This window comes from Desmodus rotundus, chromosome 9, assembly GCF_022682495.2.
Source record: "Desmodus rotundus isolate HL8 chromosome 9, HLdesRot8A.1, whole genome shotgun sequence".
Classification (NCBI taxonomy): Eukaryota; Metazoa; Chordata; class Mammalia; order Chiroptera; family Phyllostomidae; genus Desmodus; species Desmodus rotundus.
In genome coordinates, this window is record NC_071395.1 from 113,317,523 (window position 1) to 113,332,531 (window position 15,009).

General features: G+C 65.0%; 2 protein-coding genes across 13 annotated transcripts in view; one reads left to right on the top strand and one right to left on the bottom strand.

The window, feature by feature from the left end:
- CCDC57 (coiled-coil domain containing 57) overlaps positions 1 to 6,905 on the bottom strand; it is a 56,341-nt gene extending 49,436 nt beyond the window's left edge. Inside the window, exon 1 of one of the 6 annotated variants that reach the window (XM_053910851.2) lies at positions 6,889 to 6,905. Coding sequence is in view for 3 of the 6 variants with exons in the window: in XM_053910852.2 (XP_053766827.1) it covers positions 1,238 to 1,414 (177 nt within the window). In the remaining 3 variants the exon portion in view is untranslated. Of the gene's footprint in view, positions 1 to 305; positions 1,617 to 6,888 lie in introns of those variants that run through there. The other 5 variants (XM_053910848.1, XM_053910852.2, XM_053910849.1 and 2 more) reach the window with 5 other exon arrangements.
- SLC16A3 (solute carrier family 16 member 3) lies at positions 6,552 to 14,998 on the top strand. 7 transcript variants are annotated; one of them, XM_053910854.2, is made up of 6 exons: positions 6,552 to 6,645; positions 12,419 to 12,594; positions 12,765 to 13,018; positions 13,294 to 13,437; positions 13,737 to 14,489; positions 14,739 to 14,998. In XM_053910854.2, the coding sequence occupies exons 2-6, from the start codon at positions 12,464 to 12,466 to the stop codon at positions 14,996 to 14,998; spliced, it is 1,542 nt and encodes a 513-aa protein (XP_053766829.1). In that variant the 5' UTR covers positions 6,552 to 6,645; positions 12,419 to 12,463. The 7 variants fall into 7 exon arrangements, with proteins under 7 accessions (XP_053766829.1, XP_053766831.1, XP_053766833.1 ...); XM_053910858.2 differs by lacking the exon at positions 12,419 to 12,594 and adding an exon at positions 8,295 to 8,397 and having other exon boundaries at positions 6,583 to 6,645; XM_053910857.2 differs by lacking the exons at positions 6,552 to 6,645; positions 12,419 to 12,594 and adding exons at positions 6,968 to 7,169; positions 8,295 to 8,397.
- The last annotated feature ends 11 nt before the right edge of the window (positions 14,999 to 15,009 follow it).

The window sequence follows — 15,009 nt, forward strand, 5'->3', positions numbered from 1 at the left end:
TAACAGTAATGGGAAAAAAATCACCATTTGGCAAATGACACGCCTGTGTCAGAAAACACTCGCTCATGGACTGGGCGCTAAGATTAGCGGCAAGCAGCTTGGCCACAAACAGGAGACTTAGTCTCGAGGCCTCTCCCCACGAGGTACTTATTATTCACAAAGGGAAAAGTGATGAACGCGGACGGAGACCCTGGGAGACACCACGTAGGCCGTGTGACCAGTTAGTTATGGGGCAAAGTGACACCATCTGCCTGCTGCTGAGGTGCGTGGAGAAGAACACAATGTCACTGTTCAGGTTCTCTTACCAAAAGGGAGTAACTTGACATTGTTAATCACGGGGAACCGTCAGATAAACCCGAACGGAGGAGGAGACTACAAAGTAACTGACTCTGAAAGTCAAAGCCAGACCGCGAACTGTTCCCGCCTGAAGACGCGGAAGGCAAGGACGGTCGCGGGCTGGACCCTGCGTGGTGGAGTCACCCATGCAGCACGTGAACAGATCCTGTCCGTGGGATCCTGGTCTTGCAACTGGAAAGGTCGGCGGTCGTGCTGCCTGTCGCTACCAGAGCCAATCGGTAGAGACAAGGATTGAACCTTTACAGGCACTTTATTCAGATGCTGCGATCTGAGAAGATGGTGGGATACGGGCCCCCCAAACCTTCCTTAACCTCTCATCTCAAGTCGACCTTTTTTTAAGAAGAAAAGGGTAGGTAAAGGATTTGGGGAGAAGATTGAGCAGAGCCAGTTTTCCTAGTAGTTCTGTATCTGCTGATCCCAATTCTTTATCTGCATCAGAGGCGGTCCCTCCCTGAGACACACTGGCTCTGATGCGTCTCCGGGGCTTGTGGACCCTGGGGACACAAGGTTGGCTTGTCACCTCCCGGATTCTCGTGTTGGTGCCTTCCAAGGCCCAGAACAACAGCCTTCCACATGCATTAGTCACCCAAGGTTATGACTTAGGCAGCCTCATGCATGACTCGGGCTACAGCCTTCGGCTCCCGAGTTCCCTGTCCGTCTGCGTTGGTTAGCCTGCCAAACCAACCATGCTCCTGCAGGTGGTGGGAGGATCTCGGCAAAGGGAACGGGGCAAATCCCTGTACCGCTTCTGACACTTTCAAATAGTCCCAAATAATCTCTCAACCACCGCCCTGAAGCAGACTGCCTGGGTTGGAACCTGCCCTCGCTGGCAGCCTCGGCTCTGGGCGCCGCACGGACACGAAGGTTGAGCCGCACGAACCTGGAGCGGGCGCACGTCTGCAGGGGACGGGCGTGAGGGGCTCCGCGGCCCGGCGCGGGGATCCTGGCGGCCTGCCCGGCTCTGGGCGCCCCCACACAGAGGACTCCAAAGTCTCGAGTTTCTGCGGGTTTTTCCAGGAAAGCGACGAGAGGCCGCGAGCGAAGGGCCCTCCCGCATCCGCGCTGCGCCCCCAGCCTTGCGCGCGCCCTTGTCTCACCGGGATCGCAGGACGCAGAACAACACCGCTTCCACCGCGTTGCCATAGAGACACGAGTCCGTCCGCCGCGGTCCGGGCGAGCGCGGTGCGGCGCTCAGGTCCCGCCGGCGGGAAACGTGCGCCAGGCTCCGGGTTCCTACCGCCCGGTGAGCGGGCGCCGAGGAGCACGTGCGGCGCCCGGCCGACCCGACTCTGAGCGGGGCCAGCCGAGTGAGGAGGGCCGCGGACCGTCGGGGGTAGCGGGGTGGACCGGGGGTCCTGAGGCTTTCCCAGGGGCTCCAAGACGGGAGCTCCCCGAGCGCGCCCGTCTTGAACCCAGAGGGTGAACCTGAGCCGCGGCGGGGGCCGCAGGGGACCCGGCTGCAGTGCGCGGGACGCGGGGCTGCACGTGCCTGGGTGGGGCTGCAGGGGCGCGGTGCGCGTCCCTCCCGCAGTGACGGGGCGCCGGCGGGCGGGTCTCCCGGCCTGAGCGCTGTTGAAAGGTTTGGTTTGTGAGACTTCATCCGCTGTGCGCACTCACAGCCGGTACGCTTTTGTCCATGTGTTCGATTACACGTTGCAAAGAGAAACAAAAGCACCTTTGCAGGCAGTTGCTGGGTAGGGACACCGGTCAGCAGAGTCTGAGCGTCCTCTGGAGCTGAGGGGGACACAGTTGCCCCAAGTGAAGACAAAACGTGTGCTCAACCTGCCTGGAGGTGGCACTGTGGAGCTCCAGGCAGCGAAGGGCACAGAGGCCAGGGACGCGGTCTCCCTCACACCCCTGGTCCAGCCCCTTCCGTCCGTCTCTTCTTTCTCCACCCCCAAGGCATGGGTGCCACCCAGGCCTGGTCCCTAAGTTGGTCGTGCCAGTGCTGGACAAACGTCCCGACCCAGTTAACCCTAAGAAAGGCTCTGCCATAGGAGGCAGCTTCTGGAGCGGGGTCCAAGAGGTATTAAATATCAGGCATATCAATAAGCCAGGCTGCGTGGGAAGAGGAAGGTGTCAGGGTCTCCCAAGGGTCCAGTGAGAGATGTCCAGACAGTGGGCACTGAGTGGGCATTTGGCCACGTGGAACCCCCAGCTGTCTTTAAAGGGGGCTGGCGTCCACCTTCTTTACTGTCCTGTCCACTGCATAGAAGACAGCCAGTGAGTGGAAGGTGACTCTGGGCCTAGGGGTGCCCTGGCAGGGCTCACAGCATGCAGCTTACTCCCCAGGGCCCCTGAGGTCCACCCCTCTGCATGAGGAGGAAACCGAGAGGGAAGCGGAGAGAGCCTGTGAGGCCTTGGGCCACCCTTTATGCCTCCCAGCTCCACACGCCCCCCGTGGAAGCCTACCCTTGAGCTGGTGTCACTGTGAGGACAAGGGATGGGCACGGGCTGTCAGCTGCCCCCCTGGGAAGCGTCCTGCCCCTCTGAGCCCCTGGGTGGTCCCTCGGGGAGCAGTGGGTGCTGAGTCATGGGGAGGAAGGGCTGTGGTTGGCACAGGAAGGTCGTGCAAAGCCTCGAGCTCTGCATGGGCTGGGAGGGATGTGCAGAGCTTGGCACATAGCCGAGCCCTCTCCCACTGCCCACAAGTCCTGGCTGCCATTCTCCCTTGGTCTGGGGAAGAGATGCCCATCCTCTGCATTGGGGCAGGGGCTGGGATGCTTCGAACTGATATTGGGGGGTAATGTGGGGAGCTATAGCTCCAGGTCACACTTTCCAGGTGGGTGTGGATGTGGGTGGGGGGGTAGGGGGGAAGCATTGGGAGCTGCAGGGGAGAGCCCGGAGGAGGAGCCCTGGAGGCCAGAGACAGCCACAGGGAGAAGTTGAGCACCATCTGGCCACAGGTCCTGATGTGAGCCCAAGAAGTGGCCACTCTATTTGAGGACTGGGGCTGGAGGCCTGGACAGGAGAGTGGAGCAGTGTTTTCTCCAGGCCGCCCCTGGGCTAGGTCCCTAACTAGGAGGGTCTGTGTGTGCGGTGTTGAGCTCAGCCAGCCTCCGCAGCTGTCCCCAACCTGTGACAGGTGCCGCACCTACGTGGTCAGTAGGTACCGCTTGGTTGCCCTCAGACCCTGGACAGACCACAGGAGCAGGCCACGGCCAGCAGAGGTCGTGTAGCCACAGAAGACTGTGGATGCTGGGGACCAGGCCCAGCCACTGGAGGGTCACACCCCCCACCACGGTGGAGCTTCTGGCCACCACCCTTTCATGAACAGCATCCTGCATCCTTGCCTGGCCACCCCACAGCTTCTTAGTGACACCTCACTCAGCCCAGACCTGGGGGCGGACATCCACAGATGTGGTGGACAGCTGCCCCTGAGCTATGGAGGGTCACTTCCTGTGCCTGTGGGACACAGAGCAGGGACAGGCCTGTGGGTGGCAGCAGAGCGGGCCTGGGGGCCTCCAGGAGGAGGGGAGGGAGAAGCAGGCAGCGGGACTTCTGCACAGAGGTCAGAACGGCAGCTTGTGTGGCCTGGGGGCACAGGCACGGGAAGCACACAGGGAGGTGAGGGGATGCAGCCCTAGAACTGAGTGAAGGTTCCCCCCGACTCTGTCTCCCTGTTCCCAGCCCTGCCCCCAGGGCCTAGCTGGGCAGAGGGAGCCCTGAAGACCCCCAACCCCACCCATAGCTCGGGATGGGATGGGGCAGTGGAACAAAGAGAAGAATGCCCAGGGTGCTGGACCCAAAGGGCCTGAGGTCAGGGGGAGCCCCAATGCATAGGGCCATTTCCTGTCCAGCCTCCAGCCTGAGACAGAGGTGGGACTCCAATGGCCCCGCAGAGCCCGTGGCCCCCAGAGTGGCCGAGACTCTAGGCATCTCATGCCCTTCGTGTCAGGGAGAGCTGCTCCCCCAGCACCCAGACGGGCCTGCCCCTGCTCCATGCCCATCACTAGGGCCTCCTGCTTGAGGCTCCAGTGCTGTGAGTGGCAAGGGGCGGGGGCAGGGCTTTGCTACCCCAGGAGTGGGAAGGGGAGACCCAGGGCAGCCTCTGGCCCCACAAGGAGGCCCCTGCCTGGCGCCGCCCACTCTAGCTTAAATGTGGGAGCAGGCTGACCACAAAGACTTGTCCTTGTTAGGGCTGGGACGGCCAGATGTCCACGTGCGGAAGGAAGTCCCCTGCCCCCCACACCACATATGGAAACCCCTCCGAATGGGTCAACCTCGACATAAGAGCTAGGAGACAAAACTCTTAGGAGAAAACACAGGGGCAAGTCTTCACGGCACTAACTCATTAGACATGACAGCAAGAACACAGCCCCCAAGAAACAAAGATAAAGCTTTTTCAGATCAAAGCTCAGTAGGAGAGAGTGAAACAACCAGCCTGAAAATGGGAGCAAACACCTGCAAACCATGTATCTGAGAAGGGTCCAGAAAGCATCCTCCTAAAACAAGGAGACGGCGAGAACAGATGGTTCTCCAGCGGAGAAAAGCAAACAGCCCGCAGGCCCGTGAAAAGGCTCTCCGCCTCGTCTGTCCTCAGGAAACGGGAGTCAAGGCCACCAGCACGAGCGGGGAAAGTAGCCGTGTGGTCCAGATGTGGAGAGACTGGGTCCCCTGCTGCTGGGGCGGTTCCAGTGCTGCAGGCGCCCCTGGCTCTGTCCCCAAGACAAATGAAGACAGGTCCCCACAGAAACTGGATAGGGATGTTCGAGTACAGGGCGTCGCTCACGACAGCCGAGAGGTGAAAAGGACCTCCGTGTCCACCGACAGATGTGTGGGGCCTGTCCACACAGCAGAGTGTCTGTCATTCGGCCCCAACAGGAATGACATGGTGAAGGCTGCCACGCTGATGGACCTTGGAAACGTCTGCCCGTGAAAGCAGCCTGTTACGAAAGACCATGTGGTGTGTGGCGCCTATCACAGGACTTGCCGAGAACAGGTGCGTCCAGGCACACCAGGCAGAGGATGGGGCTGGGGGCAGTGACTCATTAATGAGCATGACACCCCGACCCCCAGCCCCACTTACCGGCCATGCCTAACAGCCACCTGGGCCGAGAGCACAGGTGAGTCAGGCCGGGCCGGCCAGGCTAGCATCTCCAACCCGGAGTCAGGGAAGGTGTGGCCACAGGTATGGGGGGAGCAGGAAGACCGGCTCTGAGAGCTTTGCACCAGGTCCCTAAGGAGAGCAGGATCCCTCCTGAGCCTGGACCCCTGGGGGCCCCAGGGCAAGGGCGGTAGCTGGGCAGGAGTGTCTGTCCCACGACTCAGCTCTCTGCACTGACTCTGCGGGTTCTGCCCCGACCCTGTCCAGGGGGCGGTGGCAGCCTCCCAGGCAAACCACAGGCCTGGAGTCCAGTGGGGGCTCCCGGGGCTTCAAGATTGGGTTCTGTGTGGCTCCATCAGGCCCTGAGAGGTTCCCTGGCACCTGAGACCTGACCGGGTAGTAACAGGATGCCTGTGCCCCCACCTCCCTGTGTTCTGCCACCAAGACCCTCAGAAGCTTCTCCAGGTTTCCAGCGCCATTTTCGGAACTCCTCTGTCCCTGCGCACAGGCAGAGTGCTCCAGACAGAAGGTGGAGCACACCCCAGGCCGCAGCCAACCTGGGAGGGTGGTTGGGGAGCACATGGGCTTGTGGCAGTGACTTCCCACAACTGGAACCAAGGGCATGGAAAAGAGCTTTGGGGGAGGGGCTCGGCATCTGAAATAAAAAGCAGGGGCCTCAGTGGACTTGGCATCTCAGACAAGGTGGTCACATGGTGGACTCTGGGCCAGGAGGCCAATTCTGCCGCCCTTTGCATGTGGGGTGTGGGACCCCAGGCCCCTGGAGAGGTCATCCTTCACTGATGCCCCCACCCCCCTTTGAACCTGCTGGGATCTTTGTGATAAAGCCCAGAGCAGGCAGGGCGCCTGCCTGCCTCAGCCCCGGAGCCCCGGTGCCACTCCAAGTTGGTTAGGTGGAAAGTGTTCCGGTGGTCCCAGCTGCAGTGCCCTCCCCCCAGCGCAGAGGAGGCAAGTGGGGTTTGAGCACCTTGCCTCCTACCGGCAGAATCATCCCTCCCCCAAGGGCGAGTGTCTGTGGAAGGGCGGATGTCTCCCCCTCCCCGCACGTCCAGGTTCTGGGTACGTGAGGGGAAGGCAGGCGGCTTTATCCGGCTTCTCAGAGCTCCGAGCCACACGGGGAAACGGAAGTTCAGAGGGGGTGCCGCCTCGCTCAAGATCACCTAGGCAGTGCAGGGCCCGCCCCGCGCGCCCCTGCCCAGGCCCAGGTCCCCGAGGAAGTGCAGGTTTGGATGGGGGTGCAGACCCCAGGGGGGGCTGGGGAGGGAGGCCAGAGACGGGAAACCCATGGGGTCCGCAAACACCGCGCGACGACGAGAGGTACTGGTGCGTGCGCGCGGCCCCGGGAGTGGGGGCGAGAGGGATCCCTTCGCGGAGGGAGGTCCCGGGGTGGCCGAACTTGGAAGCCAGCGCGCACCGAAGCCGCTAGATGGAGGGGTGGGAGGCGGCGGAGCGCCGGGCAACCTCACCGAGGGTTCGGAGGGCGCGGGACCAGCCGGGCGACGGGCCGCGTCTCCCGGCTGGGCCCGCTCTTGAGTCGCTGGGCCCGGTGGGAGCACGGCGACACTCCGTCTGGGAGCAGGGGGCGCCCCTCCCACGGCCCCGTGGGGTCCGGGCGGGGCGGCAGGGGCGGTGCCAGCGGCCGTGACGTGCACGGGGGACGTGCAGCGCGAGCGACCAGGGCACCTAGTCGCCCCCGGTGCGGGCCCAGCAGCCAGGAGGGCAGAGGCGGGCTGGCGAGTGGCGGCAGGTAGGCTCGGCCCGGATGCTCCGCACGGGCCGGGGGCCAGGACCCGGGACCTTCCGATCCGCCCGGGCGCCGAGCCCGCGCTTTCGCTCACCTTACTCCTGCCCCTCCCGGTACCGGGCGCCAGGCTCGGGCAAGCCTCCCACCCCTCGGGGTCGTGCCCCAGATCTCCCCCAGAGCAGGCCGCACCCTCGGACCCGAGCCGCCTGCTGTCGACTCCCTCTGCCCCGCGCAGCCGCCCCTCCGTCGGGCAGCCCTCGGGGGCTGGGCTCCAGCCAGGAGGTGTCTGCGCCGGGTGGCCCAGCCAGGTCCCGGGTATAAATAGCTCTGTCCGCAGCAGCCCAGGCGCGCAGGCTATATTTGGTGGGGTCCCCTCCCCAGGGAGTGGGGAACATGGGGGCAGCCCTGGTCCTCACCTCCTTTCCCACCTGGCCTCGCCCTAAACTTACTCCGCCACCAGGAATTGGCCTGGGCCCCCTGGGTTTCCCTCACCCCCTCCCAGACCAGGTGGGGCCTCAGTGTAGTTATCTGAACAATGGGCTGGTCATGCATATTCCTGGACGGTGGACCAGGCCAGTGACCAGCAGGCTTGTGAGTGGACGGGAAGTAGGTAGTTGGGCCACTGGGGGTGCCTGGTGTCTGGGCGAGGGACAAAAGGCCAGGAGCGAGGGCCAGAGTGCTCTCTGTTCCAGAGGCGCTGAGCTGCACGTCCAGAGGCACCTGGGCCAACCGAACGGCTCTGCCATGGCCAGGCAGTCTGCGTGAGGGTCAGCAGATGGTGGCCGCACACTCCCCCATGCAACCCAAGCCCATGGGGCTCCCCCAAAGCCCAGAGCAGGGGTGGATGCTGTGTGGGTGGGCTCTGGGGTGCCCCTGCCTCACTGCCAAGGCCGGAGGGTCTGTGGGTGCTGGGAGGTTGGACGGGGCCCTGGGGCTGGGGCAGGGGGTTGAAGCCTTGCTCTGAGGTGGGAGGTCCGCCCCACGGGGGCCATGAGGACACCCGCGGTGGCCAGGTGGGCGCGGGGCCTTCCTGCCCAGCAGTCTGTGGTGTGGACAGAGCCTGGGGTGGGCCCTGGGAGGCCTGGTCAGGAGGCGGGCTCTGTAGTGACCCCACGTGACCTCGGGCAGGGCCTGACACCAGGAGACGACCTGGCTCCCATTAATGCCAGCCGGACACCTCAGCTGGAGGGGCAGCGACGAGGGGGGTTGGATTCCCCAGGGCAGCGGTGAGGTAGCGTGAGTGGAGGGCGCCCAGGGGCTGGCCCTTCTGGGAGGTGGTGAGTCCGGGGAGCCCCCACGCAGAGCCGTCGACCCACGGGAGGCGCCTCGGGGTCGGGCCTGGGCACTCCTGTACGGGGGTGGGGGTGGGGAGCCGGGCGGACGGGGTCTGGGTCTCCTCAAGCGTTGCCTCGGTCCCTTCTGTGAAATGGGCCGTCAGGGGACGCCACCCCGGAGACCGGCGTGTGGGCCACCCCAGCGGAGGGAGAGGAAGCGGCCCGCCCTGGGGGAGGCGCAGGATTCCGCGCTGCCGCGGGGCTCGCTGACCCGGCGGCCCACACGTCGCCGTGCGCGCCGGCTAATACGGCATCGGCATCGGGCAAGGGGGCGCCTACTCCAGGCAATACGGCGGCGGCTCCTCCCTCGCCGCGCGGTCACGTCCCCCACGTCCCGCGGCCGGCGAGCGGTCCGGCGGAGCATCCTCGCTGCCCGAGCCCCCTCGCCCTCTCGCCCAGCCCTGGGCTGCAGTGCGAGGCGCGTCCAGCCGGTCTGCGCCAGCGCTGGGGCAGGGGAGGGCGGCGGAGGGCGTGTGAGGTCCCTCCGCTCCCAAGCCACCTCCCTCCCTCCACCCGCCCCCACGAGCCTTGCGAGAAGATGGGAGTCACTGTAGAGCTTGCAGCGGCACCAGGCACGCTGGGGGCGCAGACCCTTGCCCAGTGTCCCCCTCCCCGCTCCCCAGGAGAAGCGGCAGGCACCTCCCCCCGTCACAGCTTTGCACACTGGTGGGGCGGCATCTGGGATCCTGCGCGGAGCCAGGAGGGGCAGGGTCTTCGAGCCCCAGGCAGGCGAGGGTCCAGATGTGCACGACGGGAAGGGAGCCCTCCCTCCTCCGGGCAGCCCAGAGGCCTCCTTCCTGCTGCCGCCCCTCCGGCCCCAGGGGCCTTGGGGCTGCTTCCCGGGGCTCCGGTGCCGCCCGGCCTCCTGCTGAGGGAGGAGTCCAGAAGGAAGGCCGTTGCCCCTTTCCCGCCCAGGGCTGGGAGTGCAGGAGGCCACCTAGCGAGCACTGGGACAGGCTGCAGGCCCCGGGGCTGGAGTCACCACTCGGAACCCAAGGGATGTGGCCTGCCCTGGGGGCTGAGGGGCCAGACACAAGACCCAGACACAGGGTGAGGGGAATGCGGCACAGGGTGGGCCTCAGGGGGAGCATGCCAGGGCCACTGAGGACCGCAGGGGGTGCGGCTGGGCGCTGTCCACACCAAGGTGCAATTCAAAGCCGGGGTGAATGTAGGCAGGGGAGCGAGGCCTGGGGGTGGGGGTAGGGTGATACCAGAGGAGGCCAGGCCCTCAGAGCTTCAGGGGCGGGCATGTTGGGGGCTGGCTCAGGGGCTGGGACCCCTGAGGGAGCAGCTTGCAGCAGCCTGACTTGGGAGGAACGGTGGGTCCTCAGATGTGTGAGGATCCCTCCAAGCGACCCCGGGAACTCTCCTGCTCAGCCTCCTCCACTCAGCTTCCAGCCACCTAGGGTGTGGGGCCATCGAGAGACCTGGCGAGGAAGGCACCTGCCCCCCACCTGGGAGATCAGCTTTCTCAGGCCCGGAGGGCGGGTTATTTCTGGGCTGGGGACATGGTTTGCGTGCTTCCCTGGGAGGGTAAATGTCACAAAAGGCCAGCCAGGCACCACGTACCCACGCCTGTGCTGGCACTGCCTCCCTCGGCACCGTGCGAGGGTCCCCAACACCCCCAGGGGGTCGCTCCTCCCATCCTGGGTCTAGACTGGGCAGCTGCAGGGTTCCCCTGGGAAAATTGGGTAGCCTGGGCCTCAGCAGGCGGCCTCTGTCCCTCATCAGCCAGTTCGTGCCTGCAGTCCCCTGGCTCCGCCCCCACCCCCATACAGGCATTGCCCTGCTGGGCAGAATCCCTTTGCCCCCAACCTAGAACCACCCCCGATCCTGCTCTCCCACCCTGCTCTCCCACCCCTTTCTCTGCGCCCACCACCCCCCAACCCCGACTTGCAAATCACAACCTCCCAGGGAAACCTCACTTTGAGGAGCAGCTGGTGTGGGGGATGGGGCCATTCCAGTGCTGCCCGCAGGCAGGGGGTAGGGGAGGGGGCGGGGCTTAGCTGGGGAAAGCAGTCTGAAGAGCCTGGGGTTGGGGGGGCACGCAGGGCTGGTAGGAAAGGCCCAGAGAGGGGCCTCTTGCCCAGCTGAGCCGTGCGTGGCAGCCACTTGGCCCACACAGGTCCTGGGACGTGCTGTCCCCTCCTGGTGTCTGGGCCTCCTCACCCTTCCAGCAGCTAGTTCAGGGGACACCCCACATACCACAGGCAGCCAGCCTGTCTCCTGCAGACCCTGGGAGCCTCCAGGGAGCTCCCCGTCCTCCAAGGCTGGCCAGAGAGGGGCAGGGTGGCCGGTATGGCAGGGCAGACCCTACAGGGAGGCCGAGGCTCGCTTTGCGATGTTGGGTACCCAGAGCTGGGCTGTCATTCCTGATGGTTGTTCTGGACACATGCCCCTCCTTGGTGCCCCTTGACCGTGAGCCCTGGGCCTAGGGTGCCCCTGCTTTCCAGCATAAATAACGTCACTGGGTCATGATATGTTCCTAAGACGTATCTATTTTCTAGCACTTTTCCTTTAAAATGACCCTGAGTGACCTTGGACACACGTCACTCGGTGCCCACCAGTGTGTTTTGCCCGCGCGCTGACTCTGAGCTCAGAGGGCCCGAGCACCGAGGCCCTGCCCCAGGCACCCAGTGTGCTTGCTGCAGGGGCACCCGTGCGGCAGGGCCTGTGCCAGGCCACAGGCCTGTGGACGAGTTTGCAGGAGGACGAGGGGTGCCCCTGTGAGTCCCTCTGTTGCCCCCAGACACCGGCACAGCCCCTACCTCGGGAACAACCCCTGTCTTGCTTGCTGTCATCCGGGAGCCTCCAGAGCGTCCAGGCCACCGAGGTCTGGGAGCCAGAGAGGAGCGAGCACCTCCTGGGTTTCCCAGAACCGGCACCCTCAGCATTGGTGCTGACCTCCAGCTCAACTGGGGGCGGGGTGGGGCAGTTCTGTCTTGTCATCACCCTGTGCACTAGCTGGGCCCCTGGGGGTCCAGTCCTCCAACAATGGTGCCCATGGACAGCCGCTACTGCTTGGGATCACATAGGAAAGCCCTTGAAAAGCATCCCCCTACTCACCCACCAAATCAGCACCCCCCTAGAAGGCACAGCACCTGTGGCCAAGACACTGGGGAGGGGACCATGCCAGGTCCAGGGGGATCTGAGGGAAGGGGCTGGAGTGGAGCCAGGACAGCTGCGGGGGCAGGTGGGCTGATGGGAAGGGATGTCAGGAGGTGCTTGGGCCTCAGCATGTGGGAGTATTTATACCACAGGATTGGGTGTTCCCACAAAGGGCTGGTTCACCGAGCTTGGCCAGCGGGGAGGACTCGGCTGCAGCTGGTGGCGGGCGGTGGCCCTGCACACGCCCAGGGCTCAGGACTGCCCTCCTTCCCTACACCTGCAGCCAGGAATGGACTCGCCCTAGAGCAGCTCCTGTCCAGTGAGGGGGGCGGGCGAGGCTACCAGGCTTATCTGGGGCTAGATTTTTGGTGCCAGGATCAGCTGGAGGGGCAGACAGGGGATGAAGGGGAGGGCAGGCCTCCAGCTGGAAGTCTGGCCCCAGGTTCCAAGTTACTGCACCAAGTCCCAAAGGAGCCGAGTCCCTGGGGACTAAGAGGGACACTGACTCTGGACCACCTTGGGGTTAGGGGCACATGACAGGCCACCTGGTGGCTGGAACGGTTTCCCCCCGTAGGCTGGATGGAAGCCCCTCCCTGCCCGTCCTGAGCTCGCCACTGCATCAAGTCCAGCGGCAGACAGGCATCTGGGCTTGGCCCCTGCTGCCCACCTGGCCCTCCGCCTCTCCCCTTTCCCCAGAGGAGCTGGGGCCTGTGCATTACAGTGGGTGAGGTCCTCCTGCCCGGGCAGAGGGCACAGGGCCTATCCTCAGACCCCACCTGCCTGCTCGATGGCACTACTCTCTGTCCCCAGGCAGTGGGATTTCCCAGATGGAGCCCCAGGTCCCTCCCCTCTGGGATGCCAGCCTGCCTTGGGGTCTGCCTCCAAGAGGTAAAACCTGAGACCCAGCTGAGCCCAGGAGAGCCGCTGCCCTTTGGAACCGGCGCTGTGTGGGAGCCGCTTGGTGGAGGAGGGTGGGCCAAGCACAGGTGAGGGCCGGAGGCGGGCTGCCAGGGAGCAGCTCCGAGCTGAGCTCCTGCTGGGGGCTGAGGCCTGACGGAAGGGGTGCCAGCCTGCTGCCAGCCCTTGCAGGTGTCTGTCCCCACACCGCTGGTGGATGACCACCTGATGGCCCAATGAGCCTGGCTTCCTTTCTCAGGGACGCGGAGCCAGGAACCAGCCCTCCTACCATGGGAGGGGCTGTGGTAGACGAGGGCTCCACCGGCGCCACGGCCCCTGATGGGGGCTGGGGCTGGGCTGTGCTCGCAGGCTGCTTTGTCATCACGGGCTTCTCCTACGCCTTCCCCAAGGCGGTCAGCGTCTTCTTCAAGGAGCTCATGCATGAGTTTGGCATCGGCTACAGCGACACGGCCTGGATCTCGTCCATCCTGCTCGCCATGCTGTACGGGACAGGTAAGGGCCACCTCAAGGGCCCGCTGGCCGGCCAGCCCCACCTGGGACCCATCCCAACAGCCGTGCCTGCCTGGCTGTGAGGCCCAGAGCAACAGGCTGGGCCCTTCTTGGCAGGCAGCCGGTTCTCGCGCCTGCAGACACCAGCAAGGAGGCCGCTGCCGCCACGAAGGTGTGTGGCCGTGATGGTGCTCTGGGCAGCTGGTGCTCCCGGCTGGTCTGCCGCGCTAGGGCGCTGGGTTAGGTGGGACCTGCCACTCAGCCGCTGTCCCCCCCAGGCCCGCTCTGCAGCGTGTGTGTGAATCGCTTTGGCTGCCGGCCGGTCATGCTGGTGGGCGGTCTGCTGGCGTCCCTGGGCATGGTGGCCGCATCCTTCTGCAGGAGTGTCATCCAGCTGTACCTCACCACTGGGGTCCTTACAGGTGAGTGGGGCCGGCTGTGGGGCGGGGCAGGGGGCTGGGGGCTTCTCTGTCCCCAGCGGCCGGATGACCATAGCTCAGGCCCACAGAGAAGTCCCGTCACCGTCACCCCCACCCCCAGGTGCCAGCCTGGCCCGTGCTCCCTGTCTGTCGTGTCTCCTGGCACGTCCATCAGGGACAGGGCTCTGCGCACACTGGGTCTCCTCACATAGAACCCCCGGTAAAGAGCCTTTGCTGGGGACAAAGGGGGCGGAGCAGGGCCAAGGAGCAGAGCCAGCACCTCACCTGCCACCCCTCTCCAGGCTTGGGCTTGGCGCTCAACTTTCAGCCCTCACTCATCATGCTCAACCGGTACTTTAACAAGCGGCGCCCCGTGGCCAATGGGCTGGCGGCGGCAGGCAGCCCTGTGTTCCTGTGTGCGCTGTCCCCGCTGGGGCAGCTGCTGCAGGACCACTACGGCTGGCGAGGCGGCTTCCTCATCCTGGGTGGCCTGCTGCTCAACTGCTGCGTGTGCGCCGCCCTCATGCGGCCCCTGCAGGCGGCCGGCGCGGGGCCGGGGCCCCAGAAGCCATCCCGGCGGCTGCTGGACCTGAGCGTCTTCAGGGACCACGGCTTTGTCGTCTACGCGGCGGCCGCCTCCATCATGGTGCTGGGGCTCTTCGTACCACCCGTGTTTGTGGTGAGCTACGCCAAGGACCTGGGCGTGCCGGACGCGCGGGCCGCCTTCCTGCTGACGGTCCTGGGCTTCGTCGACATCTTTGCCCGGCCCGCCGCTGGCTTCATCACAGGGCTCCCCAAGGTGCGGCCCTACTCTGTCTACCTCTTCAGCTTCTCCATGTTCTTCAACGGCTTCACTGACCTCACGGGATCCACGGCCAGCAACTACGGCGGCCTGGTGGTCTTCTGCATCTTCTTCGGCATCTCTTACGGCATGGTGGGGGCCCTGCAGTTCGAGGTGCTCATGGCCATCGTGGGCACCCACAAGTTCCCCAGTGCCATTGGCCTCGTGCTGCTGCTGGAGGCCATTGCCGTGCTCGTTGGGCCCCCGTCTGGAGGTGAGGCTGTGGTGGGCAGGGGGCCCCAGGCAGACCCCCCAGTCCCAGCACCTGCCCATCCCAGGGAGGGGGACTCATTGTGGGGTGGCTGTTAGCGGGAGGAACCCCTACCCCCGCCTGACACAGCCAGGCCACCACGTCCCCCGGCACACAGCCAGCAGGTGTCAGGAAGGACCTGCTTGGTCCACTGTGGGACAGGAGGGAGGCTCCTGGGAGCTGGGCTGAGCTGATGCACTGTCCCCGCTGCAGGCAGACTCCTGGACGCTACGCACGTCTACCAGTTCGTGTTCATCCTGGCGGGGGCGGAGGTGCTTACTGCCTCTCTGGTGCTGCTGCTGGGCAACTTCTGCATTGGGAAGAGGCCTGCGGGGGCCGCCAAGGAAGAAGAGGGCCACAAGCCCCCTGTGGACAACAGGGACGGGGTGGACTCGAGGGAGGTGGAGCAGTTCCTGAAGGCAGAGCCCGAGAAAGCAGGAGAGATGGCTCACAGCCCGGAGACGAGCGTCTGAGTGGCGCAGCC

Excerpts from the sequence above, each read along its gene's own strand:
- SLC16A3 (XM_053910854.2), top strand. The coding sequence starts at position 12,464 with ATGCCAGCCTGCCTTGGGGTCTGCCTCCAAGAGGTAAAACCTGAGACC. Across the intron at positions 13,019-13,293 it reads CGCCATGCTGTACGGGACAG|GCCCGCTCTGCAGCGTGTGT; the intron begins GTAAGGGCCACC and ends TGTCCCCCCCAG. Across the intron at positions 13,438-13,736 it reads CACCACTGGGGTCCTTACAG|GCTTGGGCTTGGCGCTCAAC; the intron begins GTGAGTGGGGCC and ends ACCCCTCTCCAG.